Source organism: Malaclemys terrapin, chromosome 18 (genome assembly GCF_027887155.1).
Source record: "Malaclemys terrapin pileata isolate rMalTer1 chromosome 18, rMalTer1.hap1, whole genome shotgun sequence".
NCBI classification, from domain to species: Eukaryota; Metazoa; Chordata; order Testudines; family Emydidae; genus Malaclemys; species Malaclemys terrapin.
The window spans coordinates 18,628,562-18,651,482 of record NC_071522.1 but is presented as its reverse complement, the minus strand read 5'-3'; the positions used below and the strand labels follow the sequence as shown (position 1 = coordinate 18,651,482).

General features: G+C 38.7%; 1 protein-coding gene across 3 annotated transcripts in view; it reads right to left on the bottom strand.

Annotated features, from left to right (window-relative positions):
- The window catches only part of CUX1 (cut like homeobox 1), a 380,489-nt gene that overhangs the window by 223,357 nt on the left and 134,211 nt on the right, over positions 1–22,921 (bottom strand). For all 3 annotated transcript variants that reach the window (XM_054008638.1, XM_054008636.1, XM_054008637.1), the window contains exon 3: positions 7,708–7,755. In XM_054008638.1, the coding sequence (XP_053864613.1) occupies positions 7,708–7,755 (48 nt within the window). The remainder of the gene's footprint in view (positions 1–7,707; positions 7,756–22,921) is intronic.

Here is a 22,921-nt window from a genome sequence, read left to right as displayed (position 1 = left end):
TGCCAGTGGCATGTGTAGGGGGTATAACAGATGCAGGGAAGCTAGTCACACCCTTCTCTTGTGTGCTGGGGTTGAACATAATCTCACCTATAGCAGAGTTCATAGTTTGTAAAGTTAATAGTTTTGAATATAATATTTCTTCTCTCAAAGGCATATTCTCTACCCGCTCCATGTGTATAACTCTTATTGATATTAATGGGTGTCCTGCATTCTCATCAAGAAGAGCGCATACCCCTTTCCAGATGTCTAAATATATTTAAATCCCATTCCTGAGGGAAGACTGCCTAAATTGCAACAAACTTAGCCGAAATCGATCATTTACACATTTGTACAAACCAAAGAAACAAAACTAACAGCACCATTGTTGTTTCAAGCTGCTCAGTGTTTTCTTTTGCAGTTTAGGATCATAACACAAGATTAAAATAAAGTGTGTGAAACCTTTTTCTGTGTTCATGTTAAAGAAAGAAAAGCTCCACTGGCAGCTGCTGAGAGAATGTTAAAGATAATAATTATCTAGTGGAAATATTAGATTTGCTCCACATTGTCTGTTACATACAATTGTTTAATAGGGCTTTTATTGAAAAGCTGCAAAGCTTTGGGCCTAAATCAATGAGATGAAAGCTCTGAATTTTGATGTATGCTGTTGACTTCCACAACACAGAGCAATTTGTAATAGCTTTGCCTTGCTGTTGTTTTCAAAGCTCCTGCTACATCACAAGCATTTATTTCTGACCACAAAATTACATTTATTCAACAGAAAGCAGCTCAGGGTCTTTAAGAGGTTAACTTCTGGAGTGCTTGGCTGCTCTCCAGCCTCTGTACTAGCATCAGTGCTAATGCAACAGCACACAACAGCACCCAGGCTAGCCATGATTAATAGACTGCTGAATACGCTGCTTTCCACATACACACACTTTTCATTCCCCTGCTTCCATAGATCATGGACTTATCCTCAAAATATCTGACTGAAATTGAATTTGGCTTCTCTCTCAACCGTTCATTTCCTATGTTATGCAAGGTTATATCCTTTTCTGCATGAGCAGAACCAAACCAGCTGCAGCTTTTGAGAAGAAAATGTGTTTTCAATTATGAAGTTGGCCTGAATATTGAACCATAGTTCTACTGCAATTCTAATTGAGCCATCATGGAGCAAACTTACAGGAAAGAAATCATATGAATCAGGTTTGTAAATTTAACAAAAGGAAATTTAAAAAGAAAAGAAAAGATTGATATTAGCCAAGGCATATTCCTATAAAATGCAGGGAACAAGAAGAGATGACTGAACTTTTTTAGGCCATTCTGTTTACGAACTCATTAAAACACCCTTTCACTAGTATGATTAGTAGTTCCAGTACACCAGTCTGGTCATATTTTCAACTCCTTTGTCTGCATACAGACAATTACTAAATTACTCTACTGACCAAATCAATAGCTTAAAGAGCAATTCAGCTAAGTACTGAGCCAGAGTGCTCTCATCAGAATGGCAATACACCTACAACTACTTGTCTTGAAAGAAGAAAACTAGATATGGCAGTCACAGAAGATCACAGTCTACTCTTTCAGAGTATTTGCCTTAAAGGATGCTCCAAATTAGGGATTACTGTGTTCCTGTTGGACAATCCTGCTATGCCACATGAAACAAATGCTAATAACCCCAGGAAATCCTTTCCCAGCCTTAATATCTACTTGATGACATCACAAATATGGATTCAGACATTAAATTTCCACAAAGCAAATTTATTTCTATAGCAGAAAGCATAGCCTAAGAACATAAAGCTTTATATTTAGGATTTCACGTGCAAGTGTTCATCTGCTTATATAAATGTGATAACCCATTGCAACCTACTATGTATTATGTTTATTCAGATGATAACTAGAGGGCGTTTCCTTTCTAAGTTGGAAAACAAATTATAATTGGATAATAAAATACTCTAGCCATTATTTATTCATCCTGGCGTTTAGGATACTGTGATTGAAGAGTTAACTGGAAGCACCCTCAACTTATTGATTGTAAACAAAGAAAAAAAATGATTTAAAAAAAGAGTTAAGGTTGAAAGTGGAGTTCAGTTGAGTCCAGCTAACACACCTACAAAATTACGTTCTTTATGAAATTCTATACTTTCTAAAAACACCAATGGGCCCCCTTGTTCTATAATTCTTCTTCCCTCCCTCTCACACCACCTCATTTACATCATCTCACAAGCTTAAGTGCCCCCCCTAAAGTTTCCACAAACATACACAAGTCAAATAACTAATTTACCAGTTTTGAAGCACAAAGCTTTTTGTCGATTTTAAAAGGAGGGCTTATAAGAGAAATCCAAATGCAATCTTAATTATGGAATGAATATCATACTAAAAACAATAATATACTTCAAGTAGACTGTCCATTCTCAAATAAGTCAGGAAGTGTAAAACTGTTTTGTAATATTTTTGCATTTTAGTTTGATATCCTGTTTTTTCATCCATGTTACTGTAATTGTAACATTACTGTTGGGACTCAATGTATTCTATGCTAGGCTCGTAGAACAAACGTGTGATAAAATCACCACTATACTATGCATTTCAGAACCTTAAGAATTTCATTTTTTCCTTAGCTAGCGATCCCCCATATGCACCCTGCTTTAATAGGTTTTCTTACTGTATTTGTTTTAAGTACATTTTTGAACTTGCAGTATCCTAAATTCTATTTCAGAAGGCTTTTACATTCAATGTTACCATGAAAAATCTGCAGTTCCAAGATCTGTAGATGAAAACAGCTCTTTCCAGCAACTAATGGAAACTGGATATTTGGTAATTGAAACAGTTTCCATCTGCAATTTCCCCTGATTTAGATAAACATCCATAGAATACAAAACACTCTGGCTATGTTTTTTTATATTTATAAATATCCATCCATATTATGCAGTGAAATATAAAGAAAATTTGAGAGATCAAACTAAAAGCAAAACATCTACTACTGAAGGAAACCAATGAATATGTTTAAAGAAATTAGCTAACAGCAAGTATATGTGCTGAAGGCTCCACACATTATGCACAGGGAGAACGGTGAGAACATAAGTGATTTTAAGTTTACAGTCTCCTCCAAGCCATGTCTGGTCCACTGATGTCACATGCTTCCCCACTCCAGGATACCTCACAGCATGAACTATTCTCATGAAGTCACAGCCAACATGGAGCCCAACTGGAGCAGAGAGCCATCCTACAGCAGACCTGTAGAGGCTTGTTTCTCCTTATATGGCAGAAGTTTGCTAAACATTTACTACTACTCTTTTACATGCCAAAGGACAGTCAATGGGTACTTCCAACAGCATAAGAATATTTTAAAACCCTGCAAAACCATTCTGTATCTAAAGGGGAAAATGACACTTGCATGACCCCTAAAAGGTAGTTCCAGAAGGATTGCATATCGATTGTAAAATTACAAGTATGATACATGCTGCAATATCTCTGGGAGTGGGGTGAGACGCACAACTTCAGAGGACTTGAAATGGAGGAAAGCTTATGCCTCGAATGCCTCTTACTTGTGCTCTGTGGAGCATTCAGCACATAAGCTTGTAATAAGTTATTAAATGAGACTAACACTTGCGAACCAGCTGTAGATAATGCATTATTACTTGCCAGAAACTGGGCTAATATTTTTTTATTTAAAATAATTTCACATTAAGGCTGATACACGGTTTTCTAAGGAACACCATGGTTGAGAGTCATCCATTCTATGTTTATATATAATTGACATGATGAGGGTAAAAACAACGAGGAGTCCTTGTGGCATCTTAGAGACTAAAATTTATTTGGGCACAAGCATAAATTTGTTAGTCTCTAACGTGCCACAAGGACTCCTAGTTGTTTTTGCTGATACAGACTAACACAGCTACCACTCTGAAACCTGTTATGATGAGGGTAGTTATGCTGGAGATAAAAGGAATTTCTAAGGCCTGTCTTAGGCCTGGTCTACACTGGGGGGGCTTGGGGAGGATGCAGGGGGAGGAGGAAATCAATCTAAGTTATGCAACTTCAGCTATGTAAATAACGTAGCTGAAGTCAACGTACTTAGACCTACTCACTGCGGTGTCTTCACTGCGGTGAGTCGACTGCTGCTGCTCCCCTGTTGACTCTGCCTGCGCCTCTCGCGGTGGTGGAGTACCGGAGTCAACGGGAGAGCGCTCGGGGATCGATTTATCGCATCTAGACTAAATTGACCCCCGCTGGATCGATCACTGCCCGCTGATCCGGCGGGTAGTATAGACCTACCCTTAGAGAGATTCACACCAATGTGACAACATAGATGCAGTTACAACAGTGCCAGCCCTAATGCAGACATGCTGCACTGATGTAAAATGAGGTTTATACTAGCATGTCTTACTCTGGTAACTTACCAAAGCAAGTTAAACCAGTACAAACCGTGATTTATATCAGTTCAGTAAGACTACAGCAGAGGTTTGCTTCGCTGCAACATTGATATATTTATACAAGTGCAAATTTCTCTAAAATAGATAGGACATGTTTGGAGAAGCTTCTTTAAATGTAGCAGGATCAGGGTTTATGACACATACTTGGGCATGCAGCATTCCATTCATTAGAGAAAAGTAGTACACATACGTAGACTTCTGTCAATATATTACAAGACGGAAACCAAAGTGAAAGAGTCTTACAGAGCGTTACAATTTATATAAAGCAACGTTAATATGCAAGTTTCCATTGTCAAACTGACTTAAACGGGTCATTCTTTTTCCTCACATGTTGCTATTATATAAGGAACTTCGTCTGATAAGTTTTTATAATTGTGCTTGGGAAATTAAGTAGTTAAAAAAACATACTGCTTCCAAGCAAAGAAATTATTGCTTGTTTGAGGTACATATTCAGCAGAATGTGCAAAGAATCAGAAATATAACCCTCATCAAAAATAGTATGTGCTCACTTAATTCCCTATGTAGATTGCTGAAAATATACTCCTAAATTTCTCCATGCTCTGATGGGAACTGCAACAGTAAAATAATCATTTTACAGCTTATTACACATTTAGCAAGTGTAACCCATGCCTGTTGGGTGTGGTGCCCTATCCCCATCTAGTGCCACTTTGATGTTAATGAGTCTGCTACAGCCATGTGGCTTTTAGCTCATGCAGTAGGTGCTCATAAACTAAGCTTCAGAGGTCCCAGGTTCGATCCCGCCCGCCAACAACCCAGGTCTGTCAGCATTACAAGTGGGGGCTCATCCCAGCTCATCAATTGGGAAGTCTCTGAAGCTCAGGATGGGCTTCCTCAACTAGGGGAAAGATGTAACCTATACCTGCTAGATTAATGAGTCTGCTACAGCCTTAACTAAAAGCCACATGGCTTTTAGCTCACGACCTTTTAGACCACCTAGATGTTAATGAGTCTGCTACAGCCACATGGCTTTTAGCTCATACAGTAGATGCTCAGAGGGTGGTGATGGACGGCAGGAGAGAGATCACTTGATCATTACCTGTTAGGGTCACTCCCTCTGAGCCACTTGGCATTGGCCGCTGTCAGTAGACAGGATACTGGGCTGAATGGACCTTTGATCTGACCCAGTACGGCCATTCTTATGTTCATACACTACGCTTCAGAGGTCCCAGGTTTGATCCCGCCCACCAATGACCAGGGGGTATCAGCATTACACAGTTGCAGCTGTGGTACATTCTTTGAGGTCAGAGACCTACAACACATAATAACGTATGAGGTTACAGCCACTATTTACAGCTTCTGACGCACAATTATTATTATTTTTTTTTTTTAAGAAGTATGAGTTTAAATTTAAAATCTGAAATTTTTCTAAATAAAAATGTAACCTCTCTTATGGTATAAGGTCACATACAAATAGTTCCTGTTTTTCTTGTAACAATTAATTGATTTATTATTTTGTTTTAATTCCATGATTTTCCACAGTAGACAGACCCACGTGTCTTCTGCACTAGCACTTTTCTTCACATTTCTCAGTGTGACTTCCACAGGTGCTTGCACTAGTACACGCTGGCCACTGACATTTTAATCAGTGCATTTCAGAGCTCTGCTCAGAGCAGGTCTAGTTGACACAGGTTAAAAACACTGGTGGGTTGCTCTACACAATCCATCTTTTCCTCTGGTGTGGTAGCAATGCCATGCAACCAAGGGAAACCAGAAGAAGACGACCAGTGAAGAAACAGGAATTGTCAACATGGCTCTGCAGTTCAGACTACGGGGATATGAATTTCAGCATGTACTGGCTTGCTGTGCTGTAACTCCCCCACCCGGACACAACAGGCACAAACTAAAAGCTATCTAGTTCACATTAACTTTTTAGTCCTGTTTAAAGAGCACTCTGGCCAGATCTACATTATAAACTTACGTCGGTATAACTATGTTGCTCAGAGGTATGAAAAACCCAAAGCAACGCATATATACTGACCTAACATCCAGTGTAGACGGCACTATGTCGACAGGAGGGCTTCTCACACCAACATAGCTACCGCCTCTCACTGAGGTGGATGCATCACTGCAGCGTTTTAAGTGTAGACCAGTCCTAACTTAAGGTGAACTAGGCACCTTTTAGTTCACGCCCACAACATCCACACAGGGGAGTTACAGCACAGCACACCAGTGAGCACTGCAATTCACACCATCGTAGTCCACACTGCAGGGCTGTGCAGACATTGCCTTAGAGCATATTACTTTTTAAAGTGTTACAGCCTGACCCAAAAGCCATTAAAATGAATACAAAAATTCCGCTCAGGCCTAACCACTGTTTGGGAAAACAACACCTGCAACGAGTGCTTCACTGCCAGCCACAGTCAAAACCTACAACTCTGCAGCAAGTTACAACCTCCTTTCCCATAGGAAAGGACCTCACACATCAAAATCCTTACAGGCTGACTTTTTGAAATTGTGACTATTCTAAAGAGAAAAATGTCTCTGGGAACAGAAGTAGTGGCAATGGTGTTAGAACTTTCTGTAATTATTTTTTCTTCCAAGTATCACCTATTAACATTAGGGTCCAACAAGCTGTTTAGAGTCTACTGCTTCAACTTTGAGGGAAAATTTACACATTACATATTCTATATATCGTTTTCCCTCTTCAGTGTAAACCTATATATATTTTATACATGCACATTACATAATATACATTAACATTTACATTATATTTAGGATCTAAATGGCTTAGGACCTACCCCAGATAATGAGACTCTCTCCACTATGTCACAGCTGAGATCAGCAGGAGCTCCTGACCTGGAGCCCCACTGTTATAAACGAAAGGGGGCTGCTGGCAATGTTGTCTGGCTTTGAAACTGGCTCCGGACCTTAATAGCATGAACTTCAAGGCACATTGTAAAGCTCATCTTTTTTTCCCAGGCATTTGAAAATGGGGTGGAAGGATTGTGATGGGGGTGGAAGATTTCAGTTTTTAAGTTGCCTGACAGCCTACCACCAGTGTTTCTTCCATTGTACTGCAGCACTTAGGGTATTTGTAATGTTTTTAGTTTATATCAAGGACTCCTAAAACATATGGACAGGTGCCTTTTTTAAGCATTTGTATAAACCAAAATATATTCCTTTTTCATATACATAAACACACATGGACCCTGCTCCTGCAAACTGCTCCATGCTTATGGACCCCTTGGTCCACACAGCCCCATTGAATGGCTACATCACACTGACGTAAACGTAGGCAATCAGAAGCGACAAGATAAACAAAATCATGGTCTCTTACCTCCCCCTGGAAACTCTTCAATAATGGAGCTACCTGTTTGCGCAGGTCCTGCAAGACAAAAGCAAAGGGATTCCATCAGGAAACAGCCATTTAAAAAAAAAAAAAGTATATAAAGAATAATTTTGATCAGAATAAAAGTGATTATTAAATATTTGGAATGGAGCAGCATGTTGTCAATCTTTTTTTCCCCCCAATTTTTTTATATTGATTTGAATAATGATTTTGAAGCTTGATTGTGTTTTATGGCAACTTGTGTTTAATCAGAAGTTAGCTAGAATTCATTCTGAACAGGATCATGTTTCCAATGTAATAGTTTCCAGTTTGGTAAACACTTATGATTGTTACAAATGATAACTGGTTAAAGGCTGTGGTAACGAGCAGGCAGTGACCTCTTTCAGTCTTATAAGTCTATTGGAACAGTGAGGTGAATAATGTGATCTGAAGTAAATTTGTGTGTCCGCCTGAAAAGCATTCCAACTACAGCCCTGAATTTAAGTCAAAGTCTCCTTTTGACATGTGTGAATTTGCATTAATGGGAGTTTCCTCCTTTTGAATGTAAGGTCATCAGGGGCCATATAGTTGCCAACCCTCAGGATTGGCTTGGTGTCTCCCAGAATTGGCATTGAGCTCCCGGTGACTATCGAAAGCAATCCAGGAGATTTTAATAGGATATTTTCAGAAAATGACATTACATCGTGTTGGGGGGGAAAATCTCTTGGAAAAAGCTTCAGTCAGAGTTGGCAACCCTAAGGGGCCACCACCTTAACTAAGGACAGTTTGGCTTCGCCCCTATTGAAAATGAGAGATGGTAGCAATTTTGAAAGAGGGAACTTTTGTAAAGGGCTGCTGTGATTCCAGTGCCTTGAGAACAATGAGAAATAGTAGCCATTTTGAAAGTGGGAATTCTTTGTGGTTCTTCTACAGTGAATTCATTATTCGTTAGCCCGTGCTAAAGAAGAGTTTCAGTTATGAAGTATGGCAACCACAAATGGCCATTAATCTTTTAAAAAATTTAAAAAGGTTTCAGATGTAACCTACACATACTACATGGGAAGTCTGAAAAGTCTATTACTTCACCATCAAGATCATTTGGGACAAAAACATAGTACAGTGGTCTGATAGTACTAAATTTCTTAAAGGACCTTCTTTTAAACTAATTGTAATTCTAATTAACAGATGTACTTATAAATTCTCAGAAAATTCATTCTATGCCCAAATAGTAAGTGCTGTAACTGTCGGGAGAATATTCTGTAGATTCTTCAAATAGTGATTTAACCATTTAATTATGCATGAAGTGCAAAAGTCAACTATGGAACCATATGCAGCACTTGTATAGTTTATATACTTGTAAATATCTATAATATAGAGACTACACACAACAACAGTGAGGTGCTGCATTAAGGTTTTATTGGCATAATTTATGGATTGGCAAGTGGCAAAGCCATCCCAAACAAGTATCAGTGAAACTTATACCACTTCACACAATCATGCCATACATGTTTTAATACAAAAAATGTTTTTCAACCTTTCTAAAAATTGACTACGGTAATTTTTGTATCCTTCCATCTGTAAAATCAGAGTCCCCTAGTTATAATGAATATCAAAGTCAGAAAAACTTCTAAAAATTATCTTTTTAAAAATAAATTTAAACATCACAATTTCAATGTTCAATATCTTAGAGACTTCTAGAAAGCTGGGTCCTCTTAGAAAGCCAGGAATTTTGCCTTTCCAATGGTAAAAAGCCTTTTCTTTTAACCCTTGCTCTGCAAGATATCAGATCTGAAATCTGTCACTGGGCCAGAACTGAATTTTGCCCATCCTGGGTCTTACGTGAGTGTAATTTCTTGGAGGAAATGGAACAATTCTCTGGCAGATTAATTTTTTTTAAGTGGCAGTTGTTTGAAGCCATTTAATATTCCAATTCTCTGAATCTGTTTCAGAGGGTTGGTATATCAGAAGTCCCAGCTGGAATGGATTAGTGCCCAGAATGCAGGTGAAGGTGTCAAAGACAAATGATTAGTTGAAGAACTATATTGTAAGTATAATTTATCACACAGTCTTTCAATTTCATTGCATGGCTTTGCACTGTATCATATGGCTATCACCTTACAGTACACATCCATTTCATGATAAGAATACCGTGGTAGCCATATAAAACTCTCTTTAGCATCTAACTAAAACAACACTGATAGTTCAGTCCAAAGATGACTATGAAGAGTTACAAAAGTAACTCAGGAAACTGAGTGAACAGGCAACACATTGGCAGATGAAATTCTATGTTGAAAAATGCAAAGTAAAGCACACTGGAAAACATAATCCCAACTATATGTACAAAATGATGGGATCTAAATTAGCTGTTACCACCCAAGAAAGAGATCTTGGAGTCATTGTGGCTAGTTCTCTGAAAACATCCGCTCAATGTGCAGTAGCAGTCAAAAAAGCTAACAATGTTAGGAACCATTAGGAAAGGGATAGGTAATAAGACAGAAAATATCACAATGCCACTATAAAAATCCATAGTATACCCACACCTTGAATACTGCATGCAGTTCTGGTCATCCCATTTCAACAAAGATATATTAGAATTGGAAAAGATACAGAGATGGGCTACAAAAATGATTACAGACATGGAACAACTTCCATACAAGGAGAGATTAAAAAGACTGGGACTCTTTAGTTTAGAAAAGAGATGAATCCGGGGGAAGGGTTGGGATATGATAAGAAGTCTATAAAATCGTGAATGGTGTGGAGAAAGTAAATAAGGAAGTGTTGTTTACTCCTTCACATGAATACAAGAACCAGAGATCACCCAATCAAATTAAAAGGCAGAAGGTTTAAAACAAACACAAGGAAGTACTTCTTCACACAACACACAGTCAACCTGTGAAACTTGCTGGTAGGGGGATGTTGTGAAGGCCAAAAGTTCATGGAGGATAGGTCCATCAATGGCTATTACCTAATCCATCATGCTCTGGGTGTCCCTAAATCTCTGATTGCCAGAAGGTGGGATTGGACGATAAATTTCTCTGTTCTGTTCATTCTCTCTGAAGCATCCGGCACTGGCCATTGCTGGAAGATAGGATACTGGGCTAGATAGACCATCAGTCTGACTCATTATGGCCATTCCTATGTTTTAGAACAAAGAAACTTCAGTGGGATTTTTCTCCTTGAGGCACTTAGAAGTGTTATTGGTATCTACATGCTTGCTGATATTTTTCCTCTGATCTATTTTGTTGTCTATTCTGTAGGGTGTGACAGTACATTTCTCTCTTGTGTAGCACCAACTTGTGTAAGTTTTAGAATTTCTCTCTCCATGATCTTCGCCTAGTCAATATTGGGGTTTTAGCTCAGTTGCATTTCCCAATTTTTAGCTGCCATGTAACACCAGAATGCAGTACTCTGCTATGTAACTTCTATTACGTGCTTTATTTGTATCCGGTTGATGAAATAAGTTAATACTAAAATAAAAATAAAAGTTTGGGTCCTGGGCCAAAATCTTGCATACCAAGTTTTAGTCTACAATGAAGTTCTAAACTTTTGAGAAACAAGGTTTATCATGGAAACACTGGCACCCTTTTTACTTTATTGACTTGTATAATTATATTACTCAAGCAAAGAGGTAGCATTTTGTAAAATAAATATCCCAACCCCCCAAAAAGGTGAATTCTTTGTCCCTAGTAATTCCTCTGAATTTAGAGATTCATTTGTGATGTCATCGCACAGCCAAACTGGTGACAGCACTGCAAACTGAAGTACAGGAGATTTGGGTTCAGCACCTGCCTCAAATCACTGATTTGCAGAATGCTGAAGGTCAAGCACAGTGCAAAGTTTTTTGCTTAAAGCTTCAGGTATAAAGGTTAAAATCAGTCCATACAGAAGGTAGATCTGCAAATAATGGAGTATCATGATATTAAAGTGAGATAAATCATGGCCAAGTCCATAGACAGGGAAAACAAAAGTTGCTGTTTGCCAGACATGTCTTAGCCAATCTGCTACTAAGCAAGTCCTTTTAAAACTACCACCTTAACATCAATCTTTCCTGAAACGCTGCATACATGAGTTTAGGACCATTCACCTGGTGGGCCTCAGAAGAGAACCGTCTACTGAATTGTACACTCTGGCACATACTAGACTGTGCAAAGATGGGATTTGGAGTGTCCCTGATTTGGCTGTGCAAGCTATGACAGGACCTCAGAGATGCTGCTGGCTCCATATTAACCTTTAATAGGAAGGAGGAGATTATTTTCATGGGAGGGAAAGAAAATGGGTGAGGAGGTGGTGGCTGGCATCCAGAGGAAGAGAAAGGCCGGTGATCAGACTATAAGGGGGAAAAAAGGCCAACACAAATTTGATCCCCAACCTCCCCCATTCCTGGGCACCATGTGGACAACATTAAATATCCTGGGTTTGTATTTCAAAAACCTGGTACTACTGCTTGCAATGTGTTATATGGTTCTCTAACTAATAGCATTAGGAAAATTGTGCTTGCTACACCAATTCTGAATTTGGCCCTTGAGTCATTTTAAAAATGAACTGTGAAGTTTGAGTAATTGTTTAAAATTCCAGTTAAACAACAGATTGCAATTTCTAACCCTACAGTCAAATATATTTACAAGTTGAAACGTGGCTCTTCATTCACCAACCTCCCAAGTGCTAATATTAGGGTAGGTCTATACTTACCTCCGGGTCCGGCGGTAAGCAATCGATCTTCTGGGATCGATTTATTGCGTCTTATCTAGATGCGATAAATCGATCCCAGAAGGGCTCACCGTTGATGCCGGTACTCCTGCTCTGCGAGAGGAGTACGCGGAGTCGACGGGGGAGCCTGCCTGCCGCCTCTGGACCCGCGGTAAGTTCTAACTAAGGTACTTCGACTTCAGCTACGTTATTCATGTGTCTGAAGTTGCGTATCTTAGTTCGAAGTGGGGGGGGTTAGTGTGGACCAGGCCTTAGACTTCCAAATGCATCCTCCAAGTAATCAAAATACTAACAAGCAGGATTAAATGACATGGTGGCAAAAATACTTGTGCCACATTTATTCTACAGCTTCCAACATTAGTAAAACTATACTTACAAAATTTTCTAGCGTAGATGCACCCTATGAGTGTATACAACATTCCCTTTATGGGCTCTGACATTCAAAGTGATTCAGCCAATCCTCTACTGGAGGATGCTATTGAATTGGGGACCAATTATAGGCAGTCTATGGGCTTGCTGGATGGTAGTCACTTAATACAGGCAATTAAAGATGTACGAGGCTTTGATACCTTGGAATGGTAGCTAAGTGCAATAAAGGTGTGGCACTTAACACTCTTCATCTTATCTCCTTTCATGTAACAATAAACTTTGAGAAGAATGACAAAAATAAAAATCTTATTTGTAAGGAAACTGAACAACAGAGTATCACACATCAGAAGAAATGACTATGCATCTTCACCCGCTAGTTATTTTTGCAAATTGTTTTAGGTTGGTTTAGTAGTTTTATAAGCAAGCGCTTACTAGGCTAAGTGGCATTAAAACTTCAGACATCTCACAAAAGAAAAGAAGTAAAAATAAAACCACAATAGTAGTCAGAACCACGTATGCCCCGAGTCACCAGCTAAATCACTCCTGCTAGATTTATATTTGGCAGTTTGAGAAATTACTTACCAGACTATGGCTCCAAATATTATACTAATGTCAGATATAATTCTACCTTCTTTGTCCTAAACTGAACAGACAAAAATAAGGACGCTCTATTCTGACCCATGGGAATCTGTAATGTTGGTTAGCAAGGACACCATATGATTTATTATCCTTTTAAAATGTAGTGGCCTTTACTGTCTGGGTTGTGATCAAAATAGGAGATGCAACCAAATCCAGCCCTCACACACAGCTCTGTAGCAAATCACTGTGATCCAACACTACAGCTAGAAAGGGTACATTCAACTCAACATTAGAACAAATGATAATTTGTCAACACAAATGCGTCAAAGACTGTACTCAAGTGCTCCTATACGGTCAAATTAGAAGCATATTTTTCCTTGCCATCTAAATGTGCTCTCTCTGTGGATGATTTATCAGGACACTGCCTTTTTCAGAAAGCTACTCTATCACAGACAAACTTAGCACCTCAAAAGAGTATGAATTAGTATGTTCTAGCGTGATCAAGATCAAATCTGTAAAACACTGAAGGCCAATATGGAATCTCTTCTCTTTAAAGTAATAAGAAACAACCCGTTTTACATTTTGATAAAAGAGCTTCACAATGAAATCTGAATCCCAATAATTTTTTTTAACTCCTTTTTCATTGGCATTAAAAATAACCCTTCAGACGATGAAGCAACAGTAAATCTATGATACAAAATTGGACACCAAATTTTTTTTTTGATACCCAGATTGTATTATTTATCTATTACCATCTTCATATATTGCACTGGTGTACACAGATACCAACTCAGGGTTAGGCGAGCAACACTGCACTTTTAATTTACTTTACCTCTGAACCTACACAGAATCATAGAATATCAGGGTTGGAAGAGACCTCAGGGGGGCATCTAGTCCAAAACAGGACCAATCCCCAAATGGCCCCCTCAAAGATTGAACTCACAACCCTGGGTTTAGCAGGCCAATGCTCAAACCACTGAGCTATGCCTCCCAGGACCTTTTGCTTTGTCTTAGGCTTTGTCTACACTACACAGCTTTTAGTGACATGGCCATGTCGCTAAAAGTCGGGCAGTGTAAATGCTGTTTGTCAGCACTTTTGCTGACAAAATACTTCCACCCACTGCGAGCAGGGTTTGTGTAGTCCACAGGAGAGCGCTCCTGCTGACAACAAGCCATTTACACTGCTACTTGCCGTGGCAAAACTTTTGTGTTGCGGGGGGCGGGGGCGAGGGAGGGGTTTAAGCACCTGTGAACGACAAGGCAGTGTAGACATGCCCTTACACTACTTGATCTCATTTACCTCCAAAAAGCTCATCTCTAAAATGCCACAACAAAAGCCCTGTGACCCTGGTTTGATAAAGTGGTTTTACAACATTGTCTTGACCTGTACAGCTTTATCATCCACAAAAATACTGTATCCATTGGGGAAGGGGGGGGGGGGGCGCACATAACCACTAGGGCAGGTCAAGTCTTCCTCCAGTTACCTATGGTGCCACATTTTCTATGATCTGTTCTCTAGATTATCTATTCTAGGTGCACATTGGCTGGTGAATGTCAGAGTATCTGGCGGAGAAATCATAATGAGAAGCAGCCCAGTTGTATCAGCATCAGTGACATCGTTAGTTCAGCTGTCACAGTCTATTTCGGAGCTGGCTCATCAAAGAAGATGCTAAGGCTTTTCTGCCATCTTAGCCTTTTGCATTTCCTTCCTTGTTAGGCTACATGTAATAAGGAACTAACAACTGGCCCTACACTGAAAATTGGTAAGGCTGAAAATTATGACTCCAGCTGCTTTCTGATGAGACTTAAAAACAAAAAGTAGAATACTTCTTTTGGGGAAAGTATTTGTTAGCTCAATCCACATTACCACTTAAAAAAAGGCGATAGCCAATAGCAAACCTCTCTTCTAGCCAAAAATTATTTGTATACATCATACTGTTTATTTCTTTAGAATAACAGAAATTCTAAATTAGAAAAACAGAATTTCTTTCTTTCCCAGGGGAGAATTACATACACGTGATCCACACATCTATTATCTCAATATATGATTGAAACTCTATTTTATATTTACATACAGCTAAAGAAATAACCCAGCACCAAGCTCAAAGTATTTGATGAGGAAAGTCATGCTCAACTTTGGAGGTGTGTTGTTTACATGCTTTAAGGCCCCAAACTGTATCTGAATGTTTACAGGCAACATGGAAATTGACAAGTTAAATCTGAATGCTGTCGCTTCTAGTTAGAGTTCCGCTGGCCACCTTACAAATATCTGGCATGCGTATATGCTTCACCCAGTTAGAGGCAAAATTAACTACTAAATAGTGGTCATCTGAAGTTTGACTCATAACCATAAATAACATATAGGCAGCGATTAAAGTATTTTTTATTTGTTTCCAGTTGTGTCCATAGATAAGTCTTCTGTGAATGAATACAGAGCCAGTATACCTTCCCCCTCACAGGTAAACAATTTTGAAAAAAATATTAATGGAAACATCTATAAACCTGTTTTTTATGTGTAATAAAATTTCACTGGAATCAGTTTAGCCCTCCAAATTAAAACCCTAGTTGCATACACAAGCAAATATTGCAGAGGAGCTGAGACAAGGTATTTATTTCCTAAAATAAGGCATGTTAAAAATCATATGATCAAACAATTCTGTTGCTCAATTTATGGTATGATTTAATGAGATGTAAAGCTTCTTGTTGCTTAAGGCTGCTAAAACCTTTACTTGGTATCTAATCATTAGAGAATGATTCATGTTGCTATCAATTTAATATGATACTTTTGGTCATTTTAACAGATGAGAACACATTAACACTCCAGCTTCTCCTTTGTACAAAAAAATCATTTTAAATTACATTTTATAGGTAAGTTTCTACCTATCATACTGATAAATAAATAATCTTGATTTACAGTAGCAGAATGTACACCACACTTCTTTCAAAAAGATTTCAGTTCACATATCTCGTGAAAATTCCATTAGCTTTAATTATTTATTAGCAGAAGAATTAGATTACTGTTCTTGACCTATTTTTTCAGTGTATGGGTCCACCCAGCACTGAAATGAAAGAAGATTCCATTTGTGAAAAAAGGCTGATTTACTGGGGATTCCAGTTTAAAAGTATGAACTATCCCCAAAACAAAGAAATTAGAATGTTGTACCCCACCATAGAATCTTTTCTGCAGTAGGCAGAATTCTCACTCTGAGTTCTGATATTATTAGACATAAAAGATGAATGTTCAGTCATCTTGGTCTAGGGTGACCAGATGTCCTGATTTTATAGGGACAGTCCCGATTTTTGGGTCTTTTTCTTATATAGGCTCCTATTACCCCCAACTCCCTGTCCTGATTTTTCACATTTGCTGTCTGGTCACCCTATCTTGGTCCTAATCCTGCAAAGCTTTACTTATGTGAGTAACTCTAGAAGAAGGTGGAGGAAAAGATCAAGCCTCTAGAAGGGAGGTTCAGCTTTCTTAGTGACACCATGCCCATTTCCGTCAGACCCCGCAAAGGAGTGCTCAAGCAGTTTATGGGGCCTCTGTGTGGACTGCCCATGAGCCAGCAGAATTTCTGGGCAGACCCCATGGTCTAATCAGTAGAGATGGGGGAAAGAAGCAGACCTTTGCACCCCTCCCAGCAGAAAAACATGAGGGGAATCGCTGCAAGGAGATCTTTGCAGAGATTTCCTGCTCAAACTACCTCCAGAGTTTGTTTCTTTCTTTTGTTTTATTTACCATGGGCATGTGTGATCTGGCCCATTGACTTCAATGGAACTTCTCATGAGAGTCAGACTTTGAAGGATCTTATAATTTCTTCCAATTTAAAACTTGTTAGCTTTCTATTTCTTTTTCTTCTGTACCTATGCAGCAATGTGCAAACACGTATTGATTACCTTCAAAATTGTTTAAAGCATGAACAGTGCAACAGAATCACCGCGGTATCCACTTACGTCAAACCAATTTTTTTATATCACTTTACAAATCAATTTAGCCAGCTACACATTTTAGAAACATGTTAAAAACCTTATGGTCACTTACAAAACAAGAAGTTAACATTGGACAAAAATGAGATGAGCAGAAACAACTATGAAATTTTGAACTGTTGTTGCCAACAAAACAAATTCATTCAAACAAAGGAGAAATAACTACTGAAAATATCAAATGACAATCTTTACAAGGGGCTAAAATCTAAGGCAATTATAGCCTGATAATACTATTATTTTCTTCAATGTTAAAGATGAGAATTATTTTCTTATAAGATTAATTTTAAAAATTACAATAAAGTTGCTTTTCCATCCCCTCACTTGTTGTTAACCTTATCTGTTACATTTTTATTTTCCCAAAGCTCAGTGAGAAAGAACAGATCACCACTGAATGGGAAAGTTGGGTGTTATTTTCAAACAACTGAATCGATTTTAAAATCTCTGGATTAACTCTTGTGCTAATAGGGTTTTTCCCTTGCAAATACTTTGTCTTGCTTTCTTGCTAATTATCGTGGCACTAAACTACCTGTAGAAGATGATAAGTGACAAAAATATATGGCTACACAGGTAGAAACCTTGTAATGGGAATAATTTAATGTACATATCCAAGGCAGAGTTACACATGTCTATCAACATTCTTTCAGAAACCCTAACAGGTCTAATAGAAGGTATAATCTGTGATCGTAAACACAAAGCTGCATTTTTTGCAGTTTGAGGCAAAGTGTAAGATTGTCAATAGTACAGGGTCTTGAGATGCCTTGAAGGGAGCAGTTCTTATGCTAATAGTAGGACAACCATGTTTCCCAGAAAACCAGGAACATCCTAATTTTCAGATCTTGTCCCATTATCCCTGTTGGATTTTTTAAAATGTGCATTTTCTCACAGTTTTCATTAACACCTGAAGATTCTGGCTATCTGAAGGTACATAACTGAGCTAATGAAACTAAAGACAGATGAGGTGCAAATATGTGCAACCAAAAGGACTGCTCCCAACTAAGTCTGTCAAATATTGCTACCCTTGCTTTCTTTATCCCCATGAGATCTCCACACTCAGTTGCCAAAGCCCTTCTATGAGTATGTCCCTGACACCTTACCAAAACCATGGCCTCCTGTATTTCCTTCTTCACCTGCTACAGTTCTCAAATTTTCTATTTTGAAACTTTGTCCACCCTACTTAGAGAAGAAGAAAGTTCAAAATACTTCACTCATTATTCAGAATTAGATCTTGTATAACAGAAAAACTCTGTTCAGTGCAGCATTTGGAACTTTTACAATATAATTATCACAATGCTTTAAAAAAAAAACAGAAGAAGAATATACAATTGGCCTAATCAGATTCTGATGCATTCGTCTTGCAGAAAATGCATCTAGGTCTAACAGCCCATCATAAGAGACTACAAACCAGTGTCCATCCTGGTTTAAAGGCAGACTTACTTTAAAAAAGAAAAAAGTGCAAGTCTACTCCACAGAGACAGTTCAGAAAAATAATGTTGCCTGCAATTTTCTGTCTTCTGCCTGCTAGTAGTGGTGTTTTGTGTTTGACTCCCTAATTCATCACTCAGTTTACCCTTCCCTCCTTTCCCACAGTAAAATAAGAATCCTGTGATATGTGGAGCAAAGGAAATGTAGACAAAGGATTTGTACTTCCTTGTAAGCTCAAATAGAAGGTAGACGTGCTGTGAAGGCCTGTTTAAAAGCCCGCTGAAGTCAGTGGAAGACCTTCCATTTATTTCAACAGGCTCCAGCTCTGGCCGTAAGAGAAGTTACTGTTTCTCTTATGAAAGAGAAATAGCTGGCCAAGAAAACTATGAAGAAAAATCACCTTAGAAGACCAATAAGTTTGTATGTCAATTTGATGTAGTTGAATATTTTCTGTAAAGTTAATGTCCTAATTTAGTAGCATTTTAATTTGTCAGAAGGGCAACTTTGCGGTTTTAATATTAAAAGAAAGGGCCAGCTTTTAGTCTCTGAGATCCATACACACAACTTGCATATTTCAGAGAACTTCTGTGCACAAGGATGACAGAGGAAGTTGCAGATTCTACTGTTTGGTTTTTCCATACTTGGATCTGACTATGGATAGATTTTTCAAAGTCATGTTCAGTGGTTGTGAACAAATACATGTGAGTCAACTCCCACCCCCGCAAACCATGTATCTAAATATAGGTCCATTTACTAATTTGTGTGGTTGTAATGGGCCATATTCTAAGCTCTCCAATAACTAACAGGTTGTCTAATTATCTCTTTACTGGCTAAAATGTTCATGAGTCCTCACAGTATTTCTTCCTTCCTCACATAATATTAATGACAATCTTGATCTGAAATGGTCAGGGTCAGACACAGCATAACTAACCAAAAAGTGCAAACCATTTTTCCTTAGAACACATCTCAAACATTGAGAAAAAGTCTGAACATTATTGCTATTTTAGACAGCTTCATGTGGACTGACTGAGGTGTTCATATCACAAAACCACTGTCACACCTAGCATCCTGAATAGCATTACTAAAAGAAAATGTATTAAAAGCAAAAACCTTACATAGCTTCATATCTGTATCAAGTTATGATCTGTGGAAATTTGACACTTATCTGTATACCAGTTTTAGAAGTGCAAGTTATTGCATTAGGATGTTTTACACATATGTATTGTTAACAGAGAACACGTGCATTTATCGAATGGTCCAAACAAACTATATTAAATCCATTTGTTAAGGAATCTCTGCATAAAATGTTCATGACAGAATGTGGTACTGCAGGAACGCCTGAATGAGGCACTGGGCATACAAACACTTTATGTGTCCCGATAATATATTCCTATTAATTCTTTAAATATTTTAAAAGCTATTATAAATTTCACAATAAAAAAATCTTAAATTGTGTGACTCTGTGATTCTAAGGACAAAAGGGGCCACCACTTGATCTAGTCTGAGGCCGAAGCCATGTGGTTGGAGCCTGGGGCCTGCTGCCACGGAGACAGAGCCTGGGGCTGGAGCCCGAAGCCTGGTGTCCAGACCCTGCCGCCCCGCCACCCCAGGGCTGAAGCCCGAAGCCTGAGCCCCACCGCCCCAGAGAAAGTGGGGAACTCGCGGCTGCCTCCTCCTATAGAGTTGTGCCCCAGGTGACTCCGGGAGGAAGGGGGGCAGAGCCCAATCCCTGCTGGTGGCTCCAGCAACCAACACCAAAACGGTGCATCCAGGAGCAACAGCTTCTTTTCCCTCCTCCCCATCACAGCCCAGGAGACTATGGCCGCAAGAAAATCCCCTGGTGGCCACATTTGAGAAACGCTGCCTTCGTCAGTGCACCCACTAATACGAGTCCAAAGTTTGATGAGCTGAATTTTTATCTTTCAGTTGACCTAAATCACAAATACAGTACTTATTTTGTTTGTTTGGTGGGGGAAAGGGTATTTCGTTAATTCAACTCTAAGAAGTTTCTAACAGCAGCATCTTCTCACAACTGTAATATGTAGTCTCCACTGGGACTAATTCCCAAATTTATAAGACTGAACTGTGAACTGTTCCAATATATTGTAGGAAAAAGAGAGACAGACCAGGAAAAGAAACCAACTGGATTGAAGTAAAGAAAAAAACCAAACATTTTACTGTCTCTATGCTCACTTTTCTCCCTATCATTGAAAGCATTCAAGCATAGCAATGAATCACAATGCACTAAATAAGATTAACAAGAGACATACTTGTGTATGAATATATCAACAGCATGAGTACTGGCTGCTCTTTTACTAACATAGAAGGGAGACGTGACAAATTGTACTTAAAGAAAAAATAGTTTTACTGTTACAAAAATTCTGTTTTCTATAGGAGACTGAGCACTTAGAAAGTCACTGTTTTGACGATGGCAAAATAAATTACATGCGTTTTCTGGGGAATTCTACTGGCATCCAAATACTCTGAAACTGCTACTAACTGCAAGGCCTTCATAATGCACAGTATTTCCCCCTCTCCCCTTTCCTTGTGAGCACATGCAATAAGCAGTTGCTCCTGTGAGCTGCAGCTATTCAGGAACTTAATGCAGTTTAACAAATTCCGTATCTCTTGGCTGAAGCTGTTGGCTCTGACAGATGAATCAGAGAAGTCCATAAATGTCTTGAGGATTTGTGCAGACTTTTCTTGTATGACCATATATAGCAAGTACCGATCGAGTTATCTACAATCATTTTAACCTAAGCTTCAGACTTCTTACCTTATTCCTATCTTCATGGCAAACATCCTTGATCCACAAAACAGCTAAAATGGATATAAAGCTGTCAACCACTCATCTGAAATGTATTTTCCTATTCTTTATGATCCATTATTGTAAAAATTATATGTAGAGTTACTTGACTTAAATAAAGGAAAACTTAACTGGAAAATGAAGCTATTTAAATGCTTTCTGCTCCTCAGAGAAAAATCAGCAATATATTGTGTTTTAACCAAAAAACTGCTGTTGTGGAAAACATGTATTGTAAAATGTGTACCCCATTTCCAATGTGCTGCAACTCTTAAATAGAGGAATAGGACCCCTACTGCTTACTTAAAAAAATCAGACACCACAAAATGTCATTCAACTTAACATACAAACCAAGGAACTGGAATCAGCAGTAGATTCAAATAGACTAACACAGTGCCCTTAACTCTGACCACTTAGGGACCAACATTCTGCACATGGACCTATCAGGGAATTCCTACAATGTCCAGGGCCTCAGATAATCCATACGAATTCTGTATTGTAATGCTTTGCAACAAAAAGACAATATCTATCTATTGCTTCTCATACCAGTTTTATTTTTACCTATTGTTACACCCAGATACATTCACATTTCTAATATACAGCGCAGAGAAGACTATACCTCTACCCCGATATAACACGACCTGATATAACATGAATTTGGATACAACACGGTGAGCAGCGCTCCAGGTGGGTGGGGCTGTGCACTCCGGCGGATCAAAGCAAGTTCGATATAACACGGTTTCACCTATAACGCAGTAAGATTTTTTGGCTCCTGAGGACAGCGTTATATCAGGGTAGAGGTGTATCTAGCTAGTATGAGACACTATGGGCACCCAAGAGCAAATACAAAGTGGAGAAAAAAACTGACTTCCTTGAGTGAAGTGCTTCAAACAAACAACATGAACGATCTCAGGTACCACGAAGCTCAAGATAGCATGGCTCCATAAGGGAGTTCCTCAAATCCACGTACAACATATGGATAAGTTATCTTGAAACACTAATCCGTTTGAAAGTAAATCTAAAGCGTCTGCAAAAGTGTATAATGTCAAGAGGAGAAAGGAGGAGAAAGAGTATCATTTAGAAAAAGCTGAATGTGAAGTTTCTAACAAAGACTTATAAAAAAAAAAGTAAACACACACACACACACACGGTAATTCATGCAAACACTAACGTCCTGATAACAAGCAAACCTGTAGACGAGAAATTATAGAAGGTGTCCAAGGATATCTCTCAATGAGAATGAAGAGTTTTAGTTCTAATGCAAACAATGATTCACCCCAAAGACAGGGATGTGTGTGGTTGCATTGGAGCTAGTTATTCCAACTCCTCGTTGCCGGAGAAGTAGTGAAAAGGGACTGT